The following is a 26,822-nucleotide window of genomic DNA, read 5'->3' on the forward strand; positions in this document are numbered from 1 at the left end:
TAGCATTTTCTAGTGTATACCCCGTGGTCCATATCATCATCTGGTAAGAATACAACAGTGGACAAGGTTTAACAACCGACTCACAAGAATACTAGACGAGATTGATACAATGGCCACACGCAATAATGGAGTTGTTATGGATCCAAATAATGCTGAAGTTATCCTACCCATGCATGCACAACAGAGGAAGAAGCTGAGTGATTTCTATTCGCCAATCATTGGAGACCCACCCAGTAGTATTGTTTTTCCAGAGACAAAAGCTAACTAGTTTGAACTTAGAGCATCAGTAATTTCTATGCTTCCAAAGTTCAATGGTTCAGATAATGTTCAGCCTTATGTTCACATGAACAAATTTCTATCAGTCCTTAGAACTTTCAAGAACCAGAATATCAAGGATGAGAGTATCAAGTTAATTCTTTTTCCACTCTCACTCGAAGGCAAAGCATCCGAATGGCTAACTGAGCAGCCGATCAATTCAATCAACAACTGGGAGAAGTTGAGAACAAAGTTTATGAACAAGTTCTACCCACCCCAGAAGACAGATGCCATGCAGCAAGCCATCAGCAATTTCAAAGGGAAGGTGACTAAAGAATAACATCAAAGCTAGGAAAAATTCAATAATCTGCTAGTCTCATGTCCACATCATGGTTATGATAAGAGCGCACACTGGCTCATTTTTTCTTTCGAGGACTTTCTACTATGAACAACCAGATGATACAGTCAATGCATCAAGGTAAGTTTACATCATTGGATGGAGAGGAAGCCTACAACTTTATCGAGAATTTAGCTGGAGACACTCAACAATAGAGTACTAGCAACGAGGACGTAGCTAGAGTGGAAGGGGTGCCGAAGCAATTTGGTAACCAAGTTCACGAAGACCCGGATCAAGCAATGTTATCAATTATGGCAAGCTTATCAACAGGACTTGAAACTCTGAACAAGAAGTTTGATAAGTTCTCTATGAATCCTCCAGAAGCAAACAATTTCCAAGCTAAACCTCAGCCATCCAAGCCTTGTTATGCCATTTGTGAGCTATGTTATGATGAAGGCCACACCACTGAAGAGTGTTCGTACTATCCGGATACTAATACAGAGGCATGTAGTATCAACTTTTTAGGAAGAAATAACCAGTTCAATTAGGGACAGAATTATTGGAAGCCACAAAATACAAATCAGAGGAATTTTCCTCCAGGATTCCAAAATCAGTCAAATCAGTTCCAGAATAACCAGTATTAGTTCCAAGACCGCCAGCAACCATACAAAAATCAACAGTCATACCAGAACCAACAATACCAAGCCAACACAAATAGAAAGTTAGTACCAGATCTTATGAGTGGATACATTGCCCCTACGCCTCAGTCGAACAAAGCAGTTATCCCACATCTGGAAGAAGCTATCACCACCATTGTAAATGAGCTGAAATAGACAAATCAAAGAACCCAGAAGTTGGAGAATAACGTTAGTGTCATTCAAGGCCAGATAGGGCAAATCACTGGTGCCTTGACGGAAAGATTGAAAGGAGCATTACCAAGCCAGCCGGAGCCAAATCCGAAAGGAAGAGGTGTCTTGCAGGTGGATAACCTAGAGATTACTCAGTCGAATGACCAAGTTAATGTTGTCACCACTCTGAGGTCAGGCAAGAAAGTTGATAACAAGATTGTCTATAAACCAGAAAAAGATTCTGCGGAGCCTAAGGTAACTTATGTCCCCACCATCCCACCTAGTTCTAACATTCTAGATATATCTAGTGTTGTGCCACCTGCTGAAAAAGTTGTTGCAAAAGAAGTTGAAGGAACTACTGTGGAAGTAACTAAGAAGAAACCATCACGAGTGACTCCACCTGTCACTCCACTATCTGTTACCAAGCCAATCGAAGCCGAAAAAAAAGAACTGATATTGAAGAATCTGCCAGCACCGTTTCCTTCAAAACTAGTGAATACCAGAAAAGATGACCAGTACAAGGAGATTTGCGATGTATTTTAGAATTTGCAGATTAATATCCCATTTTTGACCGCCATCAAGCAAGTTCCCTCGTATGCCAAATTCGTGAAAGATCTAGTGAAGAAGAAGACCAACATTCTGAAAGAAGCTTTTATCGCTTAAAGATGTTTATCGTACCTACAGAATCTAGCGGTTGTGAAACTGAAAGATCCTAGAAGTCCAACTGTTACATGCAAAATTGGAGATTCCTTATAATAGCAAGCTTTATTAGATTTGGGTGCCAGTATGAATCTTCTACCATATTTCGTCTACGAGAAGTTAGGCTTGAAGGATCTTAAACCGACTGATATTACTTTACAGTTGGCAGATAGATCAGTGAAGATACCTAGAGGAATCATTAAAGATGTCATAGTTAAGATCGAAGATTTCTATTATCCGGTTGATTTCATAGTACTCGACACAGAACCTACATATGGTAGGCAGATACCAATCATTCTAGGCAAACCATTCTTGGCCACTGCAAATGCACTCATCAACTGTCAAAATGGTAATATGACGTTATCCTTTGGTAATATGATAGTCAAGACCAATGTTTTCCATATGTTACAGAAACCACATGAGGTGTGTGCTGTGAACGAGGTATGCATGATTGAAGCATTAACATAGGATTATGTGACTCATTCATATCCTGCTGATGAGTTATTGAAAGCTCTGACAGACTCAGACTGTGAGGAACTTAGTGTTGAGGCAATCAATGTGATTTTGGATTCATCACCTGTCATGGATGATAGCAAGTTCAAAGAAAAGTTTGAATCGCCTATGCCTGATGGACCATCTAAAGAGCTTAAAAAGGAGCCGCCTAAGCTAGAATTGAAATCTTTCTCGTCTACACTCAAGTATGTTTTCTTGGGAGATTTGGGAACCTTCCCAGTATTTATTGCATCAGATTTGACTGAGGAGCAAGAATCCAAGTTAGTAGCACTTTTAAAGGAATACAAGTTAGCTATAGGTTGGACAATTGGTGATATCAAGGGGATCAACCCTATGATAGTTCAACATAGGATTCATTTGGAAGAGGATTCCAAGACTTCTAAGCAACCACAGAGGATGCTTAATTCGAAGATGAAGGAAGTAGTTAGAGAAGAGGTCATCAAACTCCTTGACGTCGGCATTATCTACCCTATTTCTGATAGTCAATGGGTTAGTCCAGTTCAAGTTGTGTCGAAGAAGTCTGGAACCACAGTGATCGAGAACGAGAACAATGAGTTGATTCTAACCAGGATTTAGACTAGATGGAGAGTTTGCATCGATTACAGGAAGCTGAATAGCGCATCGAGGAAAAATCATTTTCCATTGCCATTCATTGATCAAATATTAGAAAGATTAACTGGACAAGCTTACTACTGCTTTCTTGATGGTTACTCAAGATATTTTCAAATCCATATTCACCCTGAGGACCAAGAGAAGACCACATTCACATGTCCGTTCAGAACATTCGCCTACCGTCATATGCCTTTTGGTCTATGCAATGCATCGGCCACTTTTCAGCGATACATGATAAGTATTTTTTACGACATGGTAGAGAAATACATGGAAGTTTTTATGGACGATTTTTCAGTTTTTGGATCATCTTTTGAGGACTGCCTACACTATCTCTCCTTAGTCCTTAAACGTTGTTGCAATACCAACTTAGTTTTAAACTCGGAAAAATGTCACTTCATGGTAAAGGAAAGAATAGTGCTGGGTCACCAAGTTTCAAAGGAAGGAATTCTAGTAGATCGAGCAAAGATTGATATTATAAAGGATCTACCCAAACCGAGAACTGTAAAAGATATTCGTGCCTTCCTAGGTCACGCAGGATTCTACCGTCGATTTATCAAGGATTTCAACAGAATTGCAAGACTGCTGTCACATCTGTTAGGGAAAGATATTGTCTTTGATTTTGATACCTCATGTGTCAAAGCTTTTATGAAGTTAAAGGAAGCACTCACTTCAGCACCAATCATTTGTGCGCCCGATTGGAGCCAGCCATTTGAGATCATGTGTGATGCATCTGATTATGCTATAGGAGCCATTCTAGGACAAAGAGACAAGAAAGTGACATATGCAATCTATTATGCTAGCAAGACTCTAAATGGAGCTCAGATTAACTATTCTACCACTGAGAAGGAACTCTTAGCCATCGTCTATTCTCTTGAAAAATTTCGTTAATATCTGATAGGTTCAAATGTAATAGTTTATACTGACCATGCTTCCTTGCGTCATTTATTCACTACACCAGAAAAGACATTTACTAACGGTTATATCCGTTACTAATATTTTTACTAACGGTTATATCCGTTAGTTCTGGGGCGTCACTCTCACTTAGGCCAACTTTAGTAACGGATATAACCGTTACTGATTAATAATATTAGTAACGGTTATATCCGTTACTAAAATTATTTGTAACGGATAGCCAACAACTCGTGACCCGATTAAATTTGTCATTTGTAACGGATATAAGTGTTAGTCAAGTTTGGCGCGCTTCAGTTTCTAGCGGGAAAATAATTTGTTTCTCACGGATATAACCGTTAGTAATGGATGTGGTCACTTGTTTACTAACTATTATTTGTAACGGATATATCCATTAGTAAACTGTCGCCACTAAATTAAAAAAAAAAATCCTGGGTCAAATAATATCCAATACAAATTTGGTCAAATAATGTCAGATGAGTAGACGCTGAACTATGTGACTGACTTCTCATACTTATATACAATGATATGATGAGTACAAAATTTTCACCGGGTCAAGGGCAGAGAAAGGAGCTCCCAAAGCCTTCCGAGTGGTGGACATGAATGTACTAAGTCGAGAGACTATGGAGAAGCAAATTGATTCTTGGACCCTCTCCTTCATCATCGACGCTTCTTCCGAATTCTACAGAGATCTGAAAAGCTTCAAGAGTGGTGATTCTTTCTTCGATGCTATAGGTACCCGGTGTATCGGGGCCCATGTATGACCAAGGTCTAACACAACACAATCTTAACAATAGAAAATCTTTGGACCCCAAGAATACTGATATAAGAAAGAGGGCACCAAAAGATAGAGAACCCAAAGCACAAGTTCTCATCTATAGCCATCTTCACCACTTAGTGACAGTAGAATAGAAGGAAATAACTCTGAAGATTCTTCTCTAGGGCATATACATATGGCAATTTGACTAAGCTTCTGACAAGAAAAGGAACTTGATCCAATTGATTTTAAATGATAACCGAGCTGCAAACAATTAAGCACAAAATTAGAACAACGTTCTTTATCTAGAGGCCCACCACAATAACTATTTAACATCACCTCATTGAAAGACAAAATGCATCAGTATCACTTTAAACAATATAAAATGGAAAGTGAAAGGCAAAAACTGAAACTAGCTAATTTACAAAGACTGCGCACCTAGTCACCTACAAGTGTACAAATAATGCTATCCGAAAATAGCATGTCAATCATCAACATCATAGATAAAATCAAGGCAAGAGATGAACAGATGCATACTTCCAAGTCCCCATACTACATCAACACTACTAGGACTCAGCTTAGATACTGCGTGTCCAATTTAAATATGAGGTATCCGAAACATATGGGTTGTCAATGCAATACAAAAGGTTCGCAAGGTTTGGAAAAAGATTTGCAAGCAGCCCAGTAATATATTATCAAGAAAATCAAATCATTTAGATTTCAAACCTTTGAAGCCTCAATCTCGTGTCGGCATCATCATATAGAGGCCCACCAATAAAGAAACCATCTGGTTCAGTTGTCGTTTCCAGCACTAATTCACCTTTCTGCAGAGGAGCGTCGCCACTATTATCTGCAGTTACAACTCTTATATCAACACCAGAAATCGGTGGAGAAACTGAACCCTCGATATACAATCCCGATCGACCAGAAAAGGGCAGAATCTTTTCTTGACAACCATCAATTGTAACTGAAACCTAGAAAAGAAAAGGTAGTAAATACCATGTTATAGCAACAGCCCACAGATAAGAACAGAGTTCATATTGCTCAAGGAATCATTTTGTACCTCTGTGGCGACAGAAAGATGGCCCTTTCTTCCAGTCTTGTCACCTTTCAACTTCATCTGCAATATGGTTGGCATATTGCCAAGTTAATCAAATAATTTTGCTAAAAATGCTTAATCATATAACTTGTGGAGCGTCCTTATCAATATACCATATTAAGATGCAGCGTTTTACCTTGTAATTATTCTTGTGCACATTAAAACCAAGAGGTTTGGCAGCTTCCTCTATTTTAGACATTATTTCATTTTTAGGCTTGAGAAGTAAAACGTGTTTCTCGGCTGACGAGACCCTATAGTTGGAAGGTGTAAACAAACGATTACAAAGGAGCATTCATTAGTCAGTCCGAAAAATGAAATTTTTAGGAGATAAATTGCAAAGGGAAACAGTCATGCTGCTGGTTGTTTTGACCAGTGGCTGGTGAACATAATCATACTCTTACAGTTACAATAACACCACTGAGCACGAGAAATAAAAAAAAAAACAAAGCATAAGGGCTCAATTCATCAGAAATTAGTGATCATACCTTTGAGTCGTTAAATACAGCAACAACATCATCGAGGCTTACGTCTTCTCCTTGTTCAAAGTCTGGTGGTCTATACCCTTTCTTAAACCATTCATTTTCTAGTATGTCAGGGATTGTAATTCTCTGGGGAACATAAAAAGGTGTAACATTATAGAAAAGCCAAACACATCAAATCTACGATGCTGATTTCAGTACAAAACGAGCTCAAAGATTGGGCTTGGGGTCGGTTTAACTATAAAACCACTAGCGTGGAAGAAGCTTTCTCGAGAGTGGAGACAACTTACAGTAAGAGGATTGGGGTCAAGGATGCGCTTAATTAGGTTCTTTGCGCTGGACGAAAACCATGAAGGACACGTAAAATCAGCCTTGTTGATCTGTAGTTTCAGTGAACTAGATCATGCAACACTTCTCTGATCAAATATTAATATTGAATTAGGAAGGAAATCATATTTAAGTAGTCACCTTTAAATACAGAGATATTAGATTTGACTCGTCAAAAAGGCAAGTAGCGAGCCATAAGAACAAAAAGAATCACTCCACAGACCATATATCCATTTGTTGTTCCATCATAACCTTAATCATTAAGAACCTAATATAAGAAAAACACCGGAAAAATACAAACCGTCATAAGATGCAATAGTGAAAACCAATTCATGATTAAACAAAGATAGAACCAGAAAAATACCTCTTGAGCAACATAATTTAGTGTCCCACAAGCGAGTGTGAAGTAGGCCATCTGCCTGACAAGAAATTAAAGAAGTTTGCTCTTAGTTTATCATTATCTACCAATAAGCACAAAACAAGTATTTATGAAGGAAGAAAGGAGGAGAATGGATTAACTTTGGAGCCTCCAACTCAAAAAGTCAAAACCAATAGGCAAGGGGTGGAGTGGCCCCAAGATCTTGGGGCCATCTCCTAATAAAAGTAGTGCTACAATAAACCCGGCGGTTTGAAAAGTTGATCGGTAAATAAATTATATAATCCTTTCATTTGGAACGAACTTTTGCAACCCCATCAAGAGAAAACCGAATCCTAAAACACGGGCGGTTTTGCATTTTCAAAGCATTAATGTTTGTAATACTATTTCACCTCCTATACAAGCATATAACCTACTAATGACTAACCCATCAAACTGTTTTACGTCCCTATCAATAAATAATGCCAAGTAGTAACAAAAACGAATCGATACTAAAGGAACTCGTAGTAACTATTGTTCTGGCTCAAGAAAGCATTAGATTGACACATCAAAAGGTCTCTGGTACTTAACAAGAACAGTGTCATCATTTGAAATTTTTTGAGCATATCACTTACCTAGTTAGTGGTTGTGCCTCACAATGGAGCAGAAAGGGAGGGTCTTGAGGCGAGAGGTGGTGGAGAATTTACAACATTTGGCTCGAGTGAGAAGCCCAATCCATCCAAATATTGCTATGAGAGATTCTAGTTTGCAGTAATGTCTTGTTGTTGTCCCTAATCTTCTTTCCCCTGCAGAAGTACATCAACACGAGACCTCCCCAAATAAAGCGATTACCGCTTCCATTATCGTCCTCTATAAAACAAATAACATGCCAACAAAGACACAATTAAAACAGCAGAGATGGATACTGTTTTAAATAAAAAAATCAACCAAGTTGGACAAGAAAGCTAGTTATTTGGGACAAAGACCGCTCTGAGAATGTCCAAACCACAATACTAAAATAGGAAGCTCAGATACCTTCAAAGAACCAACAGTTGCACTTTCCGAATCTCGATAAAGAGTTCGGTATCTTGAAGGACTTGATAATTGAGCTTCACCGAGATAAGGAAGATAAGTGCATGTAAGAACTCCTTAAATGTCGGCCAATATCATTCAAGGACACATAATCAATTTCTATTACCATGAGAATCTTTGACCGGGAGGACGAAGTCTTGAGCAGCCAATCAACATGAAGCCCCACTTGCTGCAAAACAAACAATGATCTTGAAGAAAACATTGCACAAAGGCGAAAACAGTTAAACAAAGCGATAACATGGTCAAATATAGACCTCCATTTGCCGTTCCTCCAAAATAGAGTTCATTATCCTTGACCTTCTTGAACTAACTAGAATTTCCTTCACTCATCGATCCCCTCGTAGGATGTGGACACTAAGCTTTGCTCATATAGCCTCCTTTTCTTAAAAGGATAGCTCCTTTGAGACCTTTGGGTGCGTGTAACAAGTTTTCCTTCAAGGAAAACAGGCTTCATGTCCCCATCTATAAAATAAGAGAACCCCAATTAAAATGTGATCATTGAATTAAGATTTAACAAAATACCAACTCAACGGGCGGGATACGATATAAATAAACCGAAAAGAAGCTTACCACTATTAAAAAGATCCCCATCTTTCAATTTCGGGCAACTTTCCAAGATCCGGATGCCAACGGCTTTAAGATCCTGCGGTCACCAATACGTGGTGGTGCCCTAAAAGTCTTCAAAAAGTCACGGTGCTAGGTTGGGTGCACCGGAAGAGTTTTTCGCCATCATCTTTACTAACTAATTTTACATCATCATGGTACCTAGGAAAAGGACCATGAAGAATGGGGTCGGTGCACAAAGGCACCTTCACACTACTATCGAAACTTACAAGTGCGGGGGTTTTAGTATCTAAATCCATTGGGTACTTTCAAAATGCGTGTGGGCACATTACCATTTGGTAAGGTACCAATCTTTTCCTCGACTCCAACTTCCGTTTGTAGGATTCAAAGACATCCCTGAACATCTCTTTGTTTTGTTTGGTAACCTTCCCGATTTCTTTTCGCTTTTCACAAACCTTGAATCTTGAAGCAAATACCATTATCCGAACGCGATCCTTATTGCTACCTTGCAAGCCAAATTCAAGCAAAAACACTCTCATCGAGCTTCCTTGATCACGGGGGTTCTAGTTTTAGTGGTTTCTCTTCATCTAGCAATTCCTTCTTAATGGTATCTTTGACAATTGTGGGTTGAACTCTACCGGAAGATACATTACTTGAAGCAGAGTACTTTCCCTCTCTTGCAATAACTTTTCAGGGGATACATTACTAGAAATAGGAGTACTTTCTCTCTCTTGCAATAAGTTTCCAAATACAAAAAGCAAGCAACTCAAATGCACACATACTATTGTCTTCAACTTTCTTTTTATAAGAACGTTTTCTCAAAACCGTAAAATACAAATTAGAAGTTGAACCATTTTCATATTTGGTAAAATTAGGAAGACATACAAAATGGTAGGAGTATTTACCCGAGCTGATCTAGAAGCTTTGGGTATTGTAGGCACCCGAAAAGCCATTATATCCATAATCTAGCCTTTTCTCAGATCACCATATCTTACAAACATATACCATATAATGATTCAACACGAACGTAGAACCAGCCTTCAAAGACGATTCACGGTCTACAAAATTGAAAGACGGATCATTAATTCAAAAACCCTCAACTAAAATGATCAAACGACACAAGATGATAATGTGCTTGTCACATTACAGCTGACCATAATTCCAATCATAAAAAGCATTGAAACAAAGGAGAAAGAAATGTGCTCCAACTTATGGTGATACTAAGGAGAAAGAAATGCATAACTAACAACAATTCTCTCTAAAAGAAAATGCCTTCACTTGATAAAAAAGAATATTATATAGATTCCACTACAAGTAAAAGCCCATTGAAGATCTCAGATGACACCCAATTACTCCATTTACTCATGCACACAGATTCCCACCACATGCAAGTAAATTTGGAAAATAAAATTTCAACGTCCATAAGTTGGAAAGAGAAACCCACACGGGATTTACAAAGATTCGATTACTTGCCGGGATGTGAAGAGAGATTAATACTCAATAGACCATGAATTGAATCCAAGTATGAGAATTCCTTAACAGATAAGATGAAAGACCAGGAACCCACAATCCACCCATCCCCATAAAATCAAATTCTCAAAAATGACAAAACAGAGATCTTACATTTTACAAGTTGTGAGAATTAGCTTGGGCTTATCACACCAGAGTTGAGATCAAAAAGAATTTTCTACTGCTAAAGGAACTCGTAGTAACTAAAGGAACTTCTCTTAAACTTTTCTGGCTCAAGAAAGCGAGTGAAAGGATCATCGCGTGTTCATTGGTTCATTGTGCAGGTCATGCGGTCTCATTGCGATACGAAACCCGGAAGGAAGGTATGTACTAGTTACGTACTGTTTTCATATACTAGAAAAGCCAAAATAATAATAAAAAGAAAAACAGATAGAAGGATAGTATGTACCAGTATGTTGCGCATAATCACAAGTAGCAACAATGGAGTTCCAACATTATGAACCTCGCATGCATCAAACAATTACACAATCATTAGTGGCAAATAAAAGTAAAAACTTCAAATTAAAATAGCTAATGGAAAGAAGAAGGGAAAAAAAACTAACCAGGGGCTTACGCATCCCCCGGCTGACTACTAATTGCTCCAAGCATCTCATCATCTCTATCCATGTTGCCATCTGCACCAAAACTTAAATACACGGAAGGCCTTGATTTCTTTACAACAAGGCAAGTCAAGACATAAAACTAATAAAAAGAATTGACATCTATGTACAATTAAGATTCTAAGTCATGATAACACTAACAGTTCCAAGTCATGGCAACCACAACTACATCAAAGTTTAACGCCATATTTGTTTCTTAAGTTTCCAAACTAAAGCACAAAACCAAAAAGTAGAGCAATCCAAAAAGATCTAAAACCTACAAACAAAGAATCATACTTCAATCGCCCATCAAGCCAAGCTATATACCCTCCTTCAACCCACGCGTTCAAAGTTGCATTACCATCTTGTGGACCGTCATAAACAGCAGCATCGGGAACCAATACTTCATCAATATACACTCTTCTCTCTCCACCAACCAGAATTCTGCCATGACAAATTGTTGCACCAACATCAACAGACCCCTTAGCAACTTCTGCACCAAACTTATCTAGTAATGTGACTCTAGGCTGTTCAAGCGACCCAAAAGCAGGGGTCAAGTTCTGAGGAGTTGCTGAAGAATGCCGTTGAGCAGAATTTGAACCAAGTTCAGTTCTAGGTGTAGTCACACCCATATGTGCTTCGGCATTGGCTGTCACATTATTGCATAGTTGTTGTTGAATGAGAACCTGCGATGGAGTAGATGATGCAAGGATATTTTTTATGTGTGGATCAAGAATTAACAACTCTAACCATTACCACTAATTGCAAAGAAAAAATTGACCTTGAGCATTGATTTGACCTCAGACATGTCTCCATCGACCTTTGATTTCAATGAAGCCATGTCGGCCTCGACCTTTGCAACTGATGTAGTGGCCATTTGGTTGATTAAATCATTTGCCACAGCAGCATGTTGTAGCTGCTTTCTGGTAATATTAGAACCAACTCCACGGACACGGTTCTTCTTTTCCTTGCCAAGTACTTCAGTCAACGCATCGGAGTCGATGTCTTCAGTGTTAGTCTCTCCACTCGCTAGTCTTCTTTCCTGAACTGCTTTCACTTGATCCTGCAATATATATATTTTTTAAAAATCAAATCAAATATCTAAAAATATATCCGATAGCAATCAAAAACTACATTTAGTTAATAGAAAGAAACAAAATTTCTACTCACATATTTTTCCCGAGCACTTGCCAAAATTGAACCATCACGGCGTTCACGGCCCTTGCACCAGTCATCTACCCGAGTCCTTTTTGCTTGAGGGTTTTGTTCTTGCTACAAGCAAATAATCAATGCTTAGTAATAGTGCTAAAGAAAGACAACTAAAAGAAAATATATTAGTCAGCTAGCATAGTTAATTGTTTTGCAAATTTTATACATGATCAAACGATATTTTTATTTCAAAAGTGATACGTACCAGCTCCTTATGTATTTGGGAGAAGGTTTTCCTCCCATTAGTAGTACCAATATCATTCATTGCCCTATTGTTTGCATTTTTTGCATTTCTGTCCTTTACTTTAGGTTGAAGCTCATAGTCAACAAAATCAACCCAAAGAGTTGGATTAACACCAGGTGGGCAGTTTGCCTTAGCTGCTTCAATGCTTTCAGTGTTTGCCAAGAACTTTGACCGATACGTCGCTTTCACAGTCCTAAGTTTTTTAGGATAATTTGTCTCAACCCATGGACGAGCAGCAAAATTGGATACATTAAATTCATATTCCTTCTGTCATGAGTAAAGTGATTGATAAGAAACAATATGGTGAGATATAGATTAAAGAAAGGTAGAGTTGACCAAAAACAATACAAAAAAAAAATACCGTCAAGGCTTTCCAAATAGCATCCTTAAAGCCATCTTTCACTAGTCGCCAATCTTTAGTGTTGATCGGGATATGAAGCCTCACTTCATTCCCTATTGCAGTCTTGAAGTTGCTTGCATTTGGTCCAACAATTTGGCCATTAGACCACACCTCAACAAGCAACTTCCCAGAAGGACCTCTTAATTGTGCCGTTTTGGATGACCGAGAACTACATTCACCTGTGGGAAAAGATGCATCTGATGCGCTGCAGTGTGTATTTCTATTACCTGACTCCATTATTCAAAAACAACCTAACAATTCCCAACAATTGAAAACATATTATCAAGGATTTCATAACACTTCAAATATGACATATAACAAACAATTATTAAGATCTTAAAAATGTAGAATAGATCAAGTAAAAAGAAAATAAGAAAAAATAAAGGAAGAGCACGTACTATCAAATTAACCAGGATATCAAAATATTAGCATCCAAATCTAGTACATAATCATCAAAAGAGAAAACTAGTATTTTGAACATGTTTTCAAAATTACAAGTACACACACAACAATCATCGACGTGGTTCTAACAATGATCTCAAATTAGGTTGCTGTGCAAGAGTAGATTGAAAGTCTTATGGTACTTCTAGCTGGTCCACTTGACTAGTCATTCGCCTTGGTGAATGTATGACCACCCACCAATCAAGATTTTTTAGATCTCTCGAATAGAACACTTGATGGGCTTCTTTGGCAAAAATGGCGGCTCATCTAACATTTTGTCGAGCTCTTGAGCGATTAAAATTTACCATCAACAAGTTAGAGTCTGGGCATAGCTTACAGCCATTGGTCTTATCTTCCACTCTAACCCAGTCACAATAAAACACCACTTCCTTGAAATTTGTGTAATCCACCTCTAGTATTTGTTTGATGACCCCATACCACATAGCAGATGCATCGATAGGATTTTTATCTTTCCTACTTGATGTGAATGTAGTAATTGCACTCATGCAAACACCACTGTCTTGAGTAAGAACGGTCTCATCGTGAGACTTAGTAGAAAATAAATAACCATTAACGTGATACTTTCGAAAACTTTTAGCTTTGAACAATGGCCCTCTAGCAAAGAACCACAATTCAGATGAAGTGTCATCATTCTCCAGCAACTACACAAAGAAAACATAACACAATTCAAAAAAGTGTAAATAATAATAACAAAAAATCGTTATCTTCCTATCTCCATTAACTAATACCTTATTATATAACCAATGATAAAATCTGTTTGTATCTCTACTTCTGTCTTTTGCTATCCCTTTCCTATTGCCTCGGAATTAGATTGCAAAGACTCAATGATAATCACTAAAATTTAACCAAAAAGTTAGTATATATATCTGTCAATTTATTACGGGAAAATAGACACACATCTAAGAACTAACACCAGTAGTGATCGTCAAGTCCATCGACTTCCAACCGAAAAAGTAGCCATCTACGGATTTGTACAAATTGCTCCGAAGACAAAATCACATCTTTACCTCCAAGCACAGGCCCCTCATCAATATATTCATCATTTTCATCTAGAAACACTTCACCAGTAGTGCTTTTGTGATTTTTGCTCCGTGGATTTGGAATGTACTCCATTGCATACCTAACAGACTCAGAAACAAGATACGACTCTGCAATCGATCCTTCAACAAATCGTTTGTTACTAGGTATATCTTTGCACTCCTTCATTGACCTATTTAAGCGATAAACCCATGAATGCATTTATTAATTTTATTTAAAACCGAGACAAAAACAATGGGGATTGAAAGAAGCATAATTTACCTCTCAAACGGATACATCCAACGATCTCTAGCTGGTCCACACATCAATGCCTCGTCAGCTAGATGCACAACAAGGTGGATGCTAATATCAAAAAATGATGGTGGAAAGTACTTTTCCAACACGCACAATGCCTCTGCAACCATGTATTTGGCATCTTGGATTTCTTTTCGAATTACAACTTTCGAACACAATATGTTAAAAAATAAGCTTATCTGGTGAAGAGCTCTCCGCAAAATCGGGGATGAGATGGAAAAGCATGTTGAAGTAGCACGGGCAAAAGATATTGCATAATCACATGATAGTCATGTGATTTCATTCTGAAACAAACAAGGTGGATCAAGGCGACGATGTTACTTTCAGATTAGATGAAAAACCTGATGGGAGCTTCAAAATTTTTAAAGTTTTAAGAAAATTCATCTTCTCCTCTTTATCTAGAATGAACGGTGCTGTAGGTTTAACTTGTTTCCCACTTGCAGGGTCAGTTTGCATCCACTGATTTCGGTGTATGCCAAGTTCCCTCATATCCTCTCGTGCACGTCAAGATCCTTTGATTTGTCTTTCTTACTAAGGATCGTGTCGAGTATGTGCTCTGTAACATTCTTTTCAATGTGCATCACATCAATAACATGACGAACTTTATGGTGAATCCAGTAAACAAGGAAAAACAATATGGACTTTCTGTACCATGCCAATGTAACTACATTACCCTCATTGTCGTTAACTACATTTTGACCGCCTCTCTTCCGCTTCTTACCAGGTTTATACTTCACATAACTCAACGTTTGCAAAAGTGCATCACCATTTAATCGTTGTGGAGGAATTTTATGCTCCTCTTTCTTGCTACCCACTAGTCCCAAGTACTTGCCGCTCCTGAATGGGTGATTACCTTTAAGGAATATACGGTAATCAAGGTATACATTCTTCCTACTAGACTTCAAATATATGGAAGAAGTGTTGTCACCACAAATAGGACAAGCTTTGTAACCATGTGTTACGCAGCCCGCTAAGTTTCCATATGCGGGCAAATCATGGATCCCCCACATTAGTATAGCTTTCAAAGTGAAGTCTTCTTTTTTGTTCATGTCATAAGCTGGCACTCCTTCCCACAACTCTTTCAACTCGTCATACAAAGGTTCAAGAAAAACATCAATGTCTCCTTTTGGTGCCTTGGGACCCGGTATAAGCAAAGACAACATCTGAAACTCTGATTTCATGCACATGGAAGGGGGGAGATTGTAAGGCACAGTGATGACAGGCCAACAGCTATAACTAGTAGACTGAATGCCACGCGGATTAAACCCATCGGTTGCAATTGCAAGCCAAACATTGCGCTGCTCATTAGCAAAGTCCGCCACTTTTCTTTACAAATTTTCCACCGACCGAATCAATTGGATGACGATATAAAGCCCGGAAGTCTCTCGCTTTCGTGCATGCCATGTCATCTCATGTGCTATCCACGGTATACTATACAACCGCTTAAGTCTTGGAATTAAAGGAAAATGTCTCAGTACTTTGTTAGGCTCCTTAGAATTCTTTTTCCCTTTACCCCCCTCCTTAACTTTATATCTTGGAGCTTGGCACTCAGGACATTCTGTCAAATCTTTCTCTGTCTTCCAATATAAGATACAATTGTTCTCGCACGCATGAATGCACGTAGCCTTCATCCCTAAGTCTTTTAACATCTCCTTCATTACCGGATACTTCTCTGGGAGTGTGTTACCTTTAGGCAACCATCGCCTCAACAAGGATAAGAGTACTGTCATACTAGTTCCAGACCAACCAAATTGCTTCTTTACATTGTGAAGTTCTACAAGTGCAGAGAGAGTTGTCTCGGGACCTTCACATGCAGGATACAATTTTTCAGTTGCCTTTTTCTTATATTCATAATATCTCTTTCCTAAGTCTGGTTCAGGAACATAAGGCTCATCAAACTCGGTCCCCGGTGCCATCACCCACAACTCTTTCATGCAATCCAAAAGAAGAGTCAACAAAGTTTCCCATCCCAATCCCGACCTCCCCAATAGTTTCTTCCTCGGTGTCTTCCATCTCAATAGCAACATCACCAATGGTTGTTTCTCCAATATTTGCAACCACTGGAGGATGAACGGCAATGTTAGATAAGTCCTCACCATGTAAAGTCCATACACAATAGGACTTCTCTATACCGTTTGAGACTAAATGGTGCTCAACATCTTTATAAGTCAACCAATACCTATTTCGACACTTCTTGCACGGGCAAGGACACTTCTTCCCACCCAACTTCCACTTTGCAAATTTAAGAAAAACCTCGACTCCCATAGAATGAATCATGCAGCCTCTTTCCTTTTCACTCATCCATTCTTTATTTATTGGTTCAGACATTCTATACTATATTTAGACACCAAGGGAAATAATGATCAGTATAAATAACAGACAACTAGCTATCCAAGTACAACCAAAAAGCAAGAAATAAACGGCCATCATAAGATTCAAATCACGGGTAACATTGTTTTCAATCCATAAAGGGCGAGATTTAGAACACTAAATTTTGCAGGTGTATAGCTTATTAAGCAATGCAACATATAATTTCCACCATATCTACAACTCAAAACTAACAAATACAATGAATATATGTCATGCCCATATTTTTCGAATGAAAGAGCCACTAGGAAATTGTATTTGTGAGTACAGATGCTACTTTAACACTATCTATTGATTTGATTTATTCTAGTGCAAGGCAACTAATGAAATTAAATATGCACCAACCTAAAAGAAAAAGTCTAGCCTAGTTATACTCTTATATCCTCAACAACTAATTATCGCATTTCAAGTAGTATGTAATCCGGGGAGCTATGTACATAACCAACAAAGAAGCAAACTTTTATAACCACATCTATTAAACCAATAAAGATTAATATTTTACCTCAAAATTAGACTTAGCTGCAACAAGTGAAACTTTTGAGAAAATCCAGTCAACCCTTCAAAAGGAAACATATCAAGTATGAGAAAAACAGCTACACAATGGATAAGTGTCATACACCAACATTTTCAGAAAATTCTATCTTACGGTTGTTTTCTAAGCCAACCCCTAGTATGCACTACTCCCACTTACAAATCACGAGACAACAACAAATTGAGGATGCCATGAATAGATTAACATACAATCAATTAGTATTTTCCAGTGAATTCTCAATCAAATCGTGCATTCTAAGATATTTAGAACTGCTTGACCAAATGAAAACTCTTCATGCCTTTAACAAGGTAACTATAGCTTTCATACCAAACAATGTTTATCTATAACATTTGGCACATATTATTGATCAAACATAAAGCAGTAAAAGATGAATAATTATGCAAAAACACGAATCGGGCAATCATTTCAAATCGGTAAAAAGGTCATCCAGGTCTTCAAATCATTTCCGTTTGAACTACAACGAAAAAAGTATTCAAAGACATTATCGAAACGGAAATCCTAGCAAAGCAATACTAATTAATGTATGAACATAAATCACCAAAAGCACAAACAACCATCACCCATTTATACACACCCAAAATCCGTGGAAAAGAAACCAACTTTTTTTACTCAAAACAAGATTACCTTTCTTTTTAGGAACAGCCATGAGTTCCATAGATCCAATATTATTACCTAACTCAAAACTGGGCATTTCCAAATTTTATCATTCTCGGGCAATAAAATACATTCCCATGACTTCGTCATTGAAGTACCCAATGGTGCGCGAGAAACAAGATAGCCACATGATTCCATCTTCTAGACATGCACAAGTTGTTCACTAATATACCCATCTCATTTTTAGTCTAATAAATGCCATCTTTTGCAACGAGATTGACCAAACTTTACTGAAGCATTTCAACAAACAAATATCATGCAAATCGACCGACCAAATTCCCAAGGAATGATTGGAAGGCTCTAAACCATGTGTATAAAATATCTTAAAATAGGCCACATCGTTGCAAAAGGCGTGATCATTTTCTTTTTCTTGACTTGATAGGGAATCATTGAGAATCTGCGATCCAAAAACGATGGAAGTGCTAAGTACCCACCACTTGAAGCTTGTCTCCCAATTAAATTGTTATGGTGTTTTGTCAAGGCAGTGAAATATGGGCCAACAAGTCACAAAGTTTGCTGCTCAAGACTTCGAGTAGAGACGGGGCTAAACTAATCGAAAGCGTTGAATTCTTTCATCAACAAACTGAATTACCCAAGACCACCGACCAAATTGATCGAAACAGAGTAATTGTGGTAAGTTTAAACATTCTAAAAACAGGTCACCATTTTCCGTAGAAAGCAAGTAAACCCGAAAAGTCTTGAAATTGAAGTCGCCGTTAATCGAAAACACGAAGCGGTTCAAGTTAATTTGAAGTAATGGTTTTCTAAAGTTCAAAACCTCAAATGATGTATCCTCACGAACTATACATTATACACCATACACCCTTTACAAACTGTATAATAAAGACGTCATCATCTAATTTTTGTATTACCTTTACTTCTTTCTCTTTTCGATGATCAAGCGTTTAGGTTCTTCGGTTTTATTTTGGCGCTTGTGATACAACTCAAAAAATATTCACTTACTTTTATTAGCAACTCAAAAAGTTTGGAAATCAACAACCAAAATATCCTTCATTTGGATACAATAGTGGACTCACCCCAATCAAATTCAAAATCACGTCTTCACATTTATGGGCCACAATTCCACATAATGTGCAGCGCCCATATGAAAAAAGCTCAACACCATACGAATTTCGATTGAATTGACCAAACTTAAGAAGAAAACTATCGCCTTTCTTAAAAAAAAAAACTGTGGAGCTTCTTCTTTTGATGTTTGAGTCCTTTTCCCCTACTATTGTTACTATTATTATCATTAGAAAAAGAAATATAATCAAGCTGGAAAATGCACCCAAAACAACAATCTACAAAAAATAATTTTTAGCCAACAGATGGTGAGATAACAGCAAAAGCTGAATGTCTCTGTGTTAACATTATTGTTTCCCTTCAATCCAAAATGCACCAATAACAAATCGAAAAATAAAAATATATTGGGCATTGCAGATAAAATTCAATAGCTTGTGTGTTTCTTAATTATTTTTCACTATTGTAACAATCTGGGGAGGCAATTAATCGATTGTATTCAAGAATCAAAGCTAAATAATAACTAATTACAATAAAAATCAAATAAAAACAATAAAAATGAAATCTTTATTAAAAAGCAATAAAATAAAACTCACCTCAAGAAACACGGAGAACAAGTCTCCACTGAAAGATCGAAATCGAATCCAACAACAATTGAATCGGAGTTAGTGAAATCACGGGACATATATCGAGAATCAGATGTTAATCTTCCAAATACCAAAAAGAACAAGCCCAATATTCACCACCCAATGTTCATATAAGTAAAGTAAAAAAAAAAAAAAACACGAAACCCGTAGTTGTTGAACTGAACTGTGGAGTTGAAATGGGTAATGGAGATTGTTTCGAGTTTTGGTGGAGTTGAAATGGGTAATGGGAAGGGAGAGTGAAAGAGGCGAGATAGTTAGACTTATACTTTCTTTTGATTTTTGGCTTTTAGGCTTTTGTTTTATTTTCTTTTTTTTTCTCGATTTTTTCTTTTTTATCGGTAAAATATATTAAAAGTTGGGTCAAAAAATAAATTGGGATATATACTAACAAAAAACTTAAGGAGTAACGGATATATCCGTAAGTAAATTGGTAACAGTTATATCCGTTAGAAATGAAAAAAATGGTCTGTTAGGAATTGACCATTCTGGTGTAGTGATTTGTTAAGCAGGATGCCAAGCCTAGGTTGATCCGATGGATACTACTTTTACAAGAATTTGATTTGGAGATACGTGATAAGAAAGTAACAGAGAATATCGTTGCTGATCACCTTTCTAGATTGCTAGTGGAGAATACGGAAGACAATTTACAAATCTATGAGATTTACCTGATGAACAGTTGTTCAGTATATCAGAAGTACCATGGTACAACCACATCGCAAATTATCTTGTGACCGACAAGGTACCATCGCATTGGAGCAAGCAAGAAAAAGATTTATTCTACTCAAAGGCCAGATATTATTTTTGGGATGATCCATACTTATTCAAGAAGTGTTCGGATCAGATTATTATTCGAAGATGAATCCCAGAATTGGAACAGGAATCCATTCTATCATTCTGTCACGATCAGCCTTGCGGAGGACACTTTGGCCCACAGCGTACTGCAGACAAGGTATTACAAGCTGGATTCTATTGGCCTACTCTTTTAAAAGATCCAAATATTTATTGCAAAGCATGTCCGAGATGCCAATTTTTGGGTAAAGCTCGAAAAGGTTCGAGTGGCCTCAACAACCAATCCTTATCTCAGAAATCTTTGATGTATGGGGTATACACTTCATGGGACCATTCCCGCCTTCTTTTGGTTACACCTACATTCTACTGGATGTGGACTATGTTTCAAAGTGGATTGAAATAGTTCCTACAAAGACCGCCGATCATAAAGTCGGTGTGGACTTTTTGAAGAAAAACATTCTACCAAGATTTGGAACACCGAGAGCCATCATCAATGATAACGGTTCTCACTTCTGTAACCGTGTATTTGGGAATCTTATGGCAAAGTATGGAGTAATTCACAAGCTAGATTTACCATATCATCCTCAGACTAATAGTCAAGCAGAAGTTTCGAATAGGGAAATCAAGAGTATTTTGGAGAAGACAGTCAATCCATCTAGGAAAGATTGGTCTCTTAGACTCCAAGATGCACTATAGGCATACAGAACAGTATTCAAAACACCCATAGGGATGTCACCCTATCGCTTGGTATATGGAAAGACGTGTCATCTACCTATTGAGTTAGAACACAAAGCATATTGGGCAGTGAAAGAGATGAATTTCAGCCGAGATCAAGTAGGAGAAAGGAAGAAGCTTCAGATCAGTGAATTAGAAGAATTGAGAAGTGATGCTTATGATAAGTCAAGGATTTACAAGGATAAGACTAAAGCATTATATGACAAAAGAATTCTGAAGAGAGAATTTGAACCTGGACAGAATGTTCTGGTCTACAACTCTCGTCTAGAAGTTTTCTCTGGAAAGTTGAGATCTAGATGGACGGGACCGTTTGTAGTAAGACATGTCACACCTTTTGGAGCTATTAAAGTAGAAGACATAAAGAGAAAGACTCGTTTTAAAGTCAACGCTCATCGACTGAAGCCTTTTCTGGAGTTACCTACTAGCGATGTGGAGGCCGTTTTTCTCAAGGATCCGGTTTATCAGACCACTGTTGAAGCGGAAAATTGGGGTAAGTTACCTACACACATTAAAGATTACATTTTATGTCTTGCTGAACCTGTTACTCTATCTAGTTTAAGTTTTTTGCATGAGGAAGCCAAGCGTCATAAGCTTGACTCCTTAGGATCTCATTAGTATAAGTGTCACCGATAGCCGGGCCTTCAGATTTTCATAACTTTATCCTTTACTGAGAGGAGTTGCAAGCACCGGAGTCAAAGTCTCATAACTCTAGTAGACCGAGTATAAAATGTCTATAGGAAGTAAGCATGTTGTCAAGAGATCAGTTTTGAGATGGAAACCTAAGTGTTCACCACCTGTTAGTTTGTGGGATTTACTCCCTGTTGACCTTCAAAGGAAGATTATTTCTATCGCTCGTGTAGGGTTTGGTAAAAGTTCATTTGCGCGTAAGAGGAGAGTGCGTAAGCTAGGTTGGTGTAAGAATTGCCATTCTGAAACTTGTCCTGGGTTACAGCCAATAAGAAAAAATTGTTGGTACAAGGTATACTTTTGTCAATCACCTGTTGAGAGAGATCAGAAGAATTCCTACAAAGTGAAACCTAGTGGGTGGGAATACTAGTCTTGAGGATCTGACTATAAAGGACTCAAAAGTCTTGAGAATCTGACTTTAAAAGACTCACATTACGTCTTGGGGATCTGACGTAAAAAGACCTAAAAATTTGATTTGAACTAATTGTATTTGATTTTCTCTATTTTGTGAGCTTAACCTTTATATGACAGAGAAAGATCAAAATATTGATATTTGGCATCAATGGTAATATCCTACATTTTTCTCATCCATTTCATTTACTTCTTTATACATTGAGGTCAACGCATGCATAAGTAGGGGAGGGTGTACTTGAGAAATGAATTTTGAAAATTAGTTTTCAAAAACAAAAATATTTTTGTTTCTATATCAGAAGCATGAGAAAAATGAATTTTAATGATGAGTCTGGGATATATATTCTATACTACTTAGTGTTGAGTTTAATAGATAGTTGATATTATTGATTTCATTACCGCTTAGACTATTTATTATGTTTGGACATAGTTCTTGTTGATAGAATTCTTTATCAAGGCACCACCATAGTACTTGGTCAGTTTTGTGTACTTTTGCTAGAAGAGAGATTTAAACCCTTAGTAAACTGGAAGTAGAATTTTTAGACTTAGCTCGTGAGACTTGAGCTTTATACCCATTCTTTGGAGAGTTCTTATGAAAAATCCGAGTTTTAGTGACTCAATATCTTTCAGTTCTCTATGTTGTTGTAATATAGTCTCATTATTCGTTGATTTGGTTAAATCACGAAGTGACATCAACTAGGGAGATAGCCATTAGGTATTGTAGCCTATTCGAAACAGAGTATCATACTGATAAGTCAAGTAGTGAACCCATTAAGCCTTTATCCCACCTAGTAGGACCATCATGTTAAACCCTTTTGAGCCTTACATCAAGCCATTTCTTCCAAAACCCTTTATCCTTTACCCAACTCCAGACAAAGAGTATAGCCAAAAACCTTTATCAGCCATACCCATATGTTTCTGAGTATACGAGGGGCACAAGGAGGAAGGAAAAGCACAAAAGGAAGATTACAAGGAAATATCAGAGAGATACAATGAAGACCATCATTTTGTTCTAAGTGAAAGAAGCTAGTGGAAAACAAGCATATCCAGTACTAATCAAGGATATACCACTGAGCTAAAAAAAACAAATAAGACTTCTTCTTCTTCTCTCGGTTGCACGCACCACTTTCGTCAACACCTCACTTCACCGCCAAGACCCTTCCAAAGAAGCACTTCATCGGTTGCTTGCCACCCGATCCCTCACCACCGTCTGCCTACCACCATCTTCGCCACTTCCCCACCGATCTCCACTGTTCTCTAACTAGTCGACTCTTCCGCCAATCTCACTCCTTCCATCACCGGTCGTCCAGTTGACTTCCAAACACCACCAACCACCGTCGGCATCTCCCTTTACCTTCCCCATTCCCCTCAATTCACCGATACTGGAAAAAAAATAAAATACAATAAACCCAACACCGTACTCTTCTTCTCAGCGCACTTTTCTCCAGCAAGAAACCCAGCGTACTTCTTGTGCAACACGCGCCCAGCTCCACACCGCCCCCATCACCGACCACCGCTCCCACCAGCAAATACCATCATCCTTTAAACAACCCGACCATCCACCACCCACCAGCATCGCCCTCACCACCATCCGATAACATCGTCAACACCTCCCCAGCCCTTATCATCCCCCATCCACCACCAACATATTTGTTCACATTCCCACCACCAGCACTTCCACCACAACCGAACCCTTTCAATTTCCTCCCACCTTAATAGCATAGCAAAAAAAAAAAGTCATGATGGTTTGGTTATTTTCCTTGTTGTTTCTGTTTTTGTAGACTGTGGTTTGGTTAACTTATTAGATGGGTATGGTTGTTTGTTGGTTTTGATGTAGTTGGCTTTGTTTTGATGCTAGGTTTGTTGTTTGGGTTGGATTTATGGTAGTGCTCTTGTTTGTTGTGGTTTGGATTTGTGCCGACGGTTTTTTGGGTTTGGTAGAGTATAGGGTGTCGTCATCATGCTCTCTCAGAAGAAGCATGTGCATTGCCCTTTTCGTGAGTTTGATATGTGCAAAGATGGGGTCAATGGTGGTGGCGGTTTTACAGTTTCATATATCGAAACTCACATTAAGAAGCAGCACTTGAATGGTCAGGGAGATGCAGATAGACTGCGGGATAAAATTAAGGAGGACATAAGTTTATATTTATCCCTTCTTAATTTTTTGAAAATGGTGAACAAATGGATATGTGGCCACTGTCTCAGCATGCATGCACTAACTATACCATGTCGTCATTCAGGAGGCACCACAAAACCACCGAAAATGACTGATAATGGAGAGTTGGGATGTCTTATTGTCGGTATACCAGAACCACCGCCCATCCCTATGACTATGCAACATGCACTCTCATCACAAGGAGACGCTAGTGCTATCCTGAGGCCTCTGGGTGTTGTTCCCTTTCTTGATGAGACGTTACTTGATAAGGCATTCCATATACCCTTTCGCACTGTGAAAAGTATACCACGATCTTGTCGTTTGGCATTTTCTGGTGCATTGAAGTCTGCTCTCTGGGATATTACGGCCGATCCTAGTTCAGTTATGTCATAGGTTCGTCTTCTCCTTCTTCCGTGCTACACTCTACAGATTTTTCAACCATAGAATCGTCAGGAACGATGGTCTGGTAATAGGAAAAACCTTCAACAGAAACAGATTCTACATGCTTTGACGATTTGGAATGAGCCTGGTGGACTATTTCGCCTCTTAGAGTCTGCAGTAGAGCCTCCTTCAATACAGCCACCCCAGAGATTTGTTTCCACTCAGAATGTGCGTCGATACTTATAGAAAGTTGTTGATGGGCATTTTACTACAGCGGTAAAAGTGTTATCATCATCAGGGGTTACCCCTAACTCGGCGAAGACTATTCAAGCATTAGAGGAGAAGCACCCAATGTGACAACCACCTGTGAAGCCAATAGTTCCTTTTGTTGAGCCCTCTTTATTGGTAAAGAGAGACACCATATTGTCATGCATTAGGTCGTTTTCGAAAGGTACTTCTTGTGGCCGTGATGGTCTCCGAGCTCAGCACTTGTTGGATGTCATAAGTGGTGCTGCAGCAGCTATATCGTCTGATTTTCTAGATGTATTGACCCCTGTGGTGAATCTTTGGTTACAGGGACGATGTCCACAGCCGTTAGAGGAATTCATAGCAAGTGCGCCGCTTACTCCACTTCTTAAGCCGGATAATAGTATTCGTCCTATAGCTGTGGGCATGGTTTGGCATCGTTTGGTCTCCAAGATTGCAATGAAAGGAGTTTCTAGATATGTGGTTGGGTACTTACAAGATTTCCAGTATGGGATGGGTGTTTCTGGTGGAGCAGAGGCGATTTTGAACGCTGTCAACCGTATGATGTATGCTAACGGTGACAATACCTCTCTTTCAATGATGCTGGTATATTTTCAGAATACTGTTAACATGTTTGATCGAACCACCATGTTGAGAGAGGTTCGTATCTGATGCCCAGCTATTGCTCCCTGGGTCAAGTACTTGTATTGTCAACCTGCGAGGCTATACGTGGGGGATGGCTACATATGGTCTACTAGCAAGGCAACCGTTTGGGTCCCCTTCTATTTGCACTGGTGTTGTATCCTCTAATTCTACAGATACAGTCGAGTTGTCAATTATTGCTACAGGCTTGGTACCTAGATGATGGGACTCTGATCGGGGATACAGAATAGGTGGGGACAACTTTGGGTATGATTCAGGAAGAAAGACCTTCTTACGGGTTGATTCTTAATGTGGCTAAAATTGAGATATTTTTGCCATCACCAGATCCACGTCGCTCTTCTCCCTGTCTCTTTCCTTCAGATTTGTTCCATCCTCAGCAGGGGGTTAGGTTGCTTGGAGGTGCTTGTTTCTGTAAGATTTGCTAAAACACACCAGTTGAGGGTCAGAAGTAATGTTTTTTTGGAGATGGTGGTTGGGAAAAGATGAGACTAGACTTCGGTTTTGAAGTTGTCTACGTACCCAAATGTATTGCTTGGGATCAAGTCTCGATGCGTAGTTCTGGAAAAATGACGAAGGTTGGATTTTATAGGTAGGATTGGTGATAGTTATTTTCTCGTTCTCCAATATTCCAATCGTGGGATGAAGTTGGAGAACTGGCGGGAGAACTGTCCAATCATGGGATGAAGTTGGAGAGGCCGGCGGAGACAACCGTCGGCCGTGGGATGAAGTTGAGAATCGGGGGACATTTGTCAGCTCGTGGGATGAAGTTGGAGAACTGGCGGGACAACTGTCAGCTCGTGGGATGAAGTTGGAGAACTGGCGGGAGAGTTGTCAGCTCGTGGGATGAAGTTGGAGAACTAGCGGGACAATTGTCAGCTCGTGGGATGAAGTTGGAGAACTGGCTGGAGAGCTA

At 38.6% G+C, this 26,822-nt stretch overlaps 3 protein-coding genes and 1 pseudogene across 3 annotated transcripts; all 4 read right to left on the reverse strand.

Moving 5' to 3' along the window:
- Positions 1-4,922: 4,922 nt before the first annotated feature.
- LOC147499851 (uncharacterized) lies at positions 4,923-6,918 on the reverse strand. The gene is made up of 6 exons (XM_086559213.1): positions 6,799-6,918; positions 6,515-6,637; positions 6,166-6,280; positions 5,994-6,050; positions 5,657-5,904; positions 4,923-5,194 (listed from the first exon to the last, which is right to left on the reverse strand). Exons 2-6 carry the CDS (start codon positions 6,544-6,546, stop codon positions 5,179-5,181), a joined length of 468 nt encoding a protein of 155 aa, XP_086415339.1. The 5' UTR covers positions 6,547-6,637; positions 6,799-6,918; the 3' UTR covers positions 4,923-5,178.
- A 4,007-nt stretch (positions 6,919-10,925) lies between these two features.
- On the reverse strand, positions 10,926-13,044 carry LOC147499852 (uncharacterized). Its single transcript, XM_086563548.1, has 6 exons — positions 12,769-13,044; positions 12,369-12,674; positions 12,125-12,226; positions 11,736-12,017; positions 11,236-11,640; positions 10,926-11,057 (listed from the first exon to the last, which is right to left on the reverse strand). The coding sequence occupies exons 1-6, from the start codon at positions 13,042-13,044 to the stop codon at positions 10,926-10,928; spliced, it is 1,503 nt and encodes a 500-aa protein (XP_086419674.1).
- Positions 13,045-13,511: 467 nt separating this feature from the next.
- On the reverse strand, positions 13,512-14,884 carry LOC147499853 (uncharacterized; annotated as a pseudogene).
- Positions 14,885-15,086: 202 nt separating this feature from the next.
- LOC147499854 (uncharacterized) lies at positions 15,087-16,929 on the reverse strand. The gene is made up of 3 exons (XM_086563549.1): positions 16,525-16,929; positions 16,080-16,490; positions 15,087-15,899 (listed from the first exon to the last, which is right to left on the reverse strand). Exons 1-3 carry the CDS (start codon positions 16,927-16,929, stop codon positions 15,087-15,089), a joined length of 1,629 nt encoding a protein of 542 aa, XP_086419675.1.
- Between the last annotated feature and the right edge of the window lie 9,893 nt (positions 16,930-26,822).

This window comes from Coptis chinensis, chromosome 5, assembly GCF_015680905.1.
Source record: "Coptis chinensis isolate HL-2020 chromosome 5, ASM1568090v1, whole genome shotgun sequence".
Classification (NCBI taxonomy): Eukaryota; Viridiplantae; Streptophyta; class Magnoliopsida; order Ranunculales; family Ranunculaceae; genus Coptis; species Coptis chinensis.

What these genes read in the sequence shown, in the direction of transcription:
- LOC147499854 (XM_086563549.1), bottom strand. Translation starts at nt 16,929, where the DNA reads ATGTCTGAACCAATAAATAAAGAATGGATGAGTGAAAAGGAAAGAGGC. An exon ending in TTGGATTGCATGAAAGAGTT is followed by an intron (nt 16,491 to 16,524) that starts GTGGGTGATGGC and finishes GAGTTTGATGAG; the next exon opens with CCTTATGTTCCTGAACCAGA. An exon ending in ATTCTAAGGAGCCTAACAAA is followed by an intron (nt 15,900 to 16,079) that starts GTACTGAGACAT and finishes GCTAATGAGCAG; the next exon opens with CGCAATGTTTGGCTTGCAAT.
- LOC147499851 (XM_086559213.1), bottom strand. Translation starts at nt 6,546, where the DNA reads ATGATGTTGTTGCTGTATTTAACGACTCAAAG. An exon ending in CTGTATTTAACGACTCAAAG is followed by an intron (nt 6,281 to 6,514) that starts GTATGATCACTA and finishes TTCCAACTATAG; the next exon opens with GGTCTCGTCAGCCGAGAAAC. An exon ending in ATCTTTCTGTCGCCACAGAG is followed by an intron (nt 5,905 to 5,993) that starts GTACAAAATGAT and finishes TTTCTTTTCTAG; the next exon opens with GTTTCAGTTACAATTGATGG.
- LOC147499852 (XM_086563548.1), bottom strand. Translation starts at nt 13,044, where the DNA reads ATGGAGTCAGGTAATAGAAATACACACTGCAGCGCATCAGATGCATCT. An exon ending in CAAGTGCTCGGGAAAAATAT is followed by an intron (nt 12,018 to 12,124) that starts GTGAGTAGAAAT and finishes TATATATTGCAG; the next exon opens with GATCAAGTGAAAGCAGTTCA. An exon ending in TGAAGTATGATTCTTTGTTT is followed by an intron (nt 11,058 to 11,235) that starts GTAGGTTTTAGA and finishes TCTTTTTATTAG; the next exon opens with TTTTATGTCTTGACTTGCCT.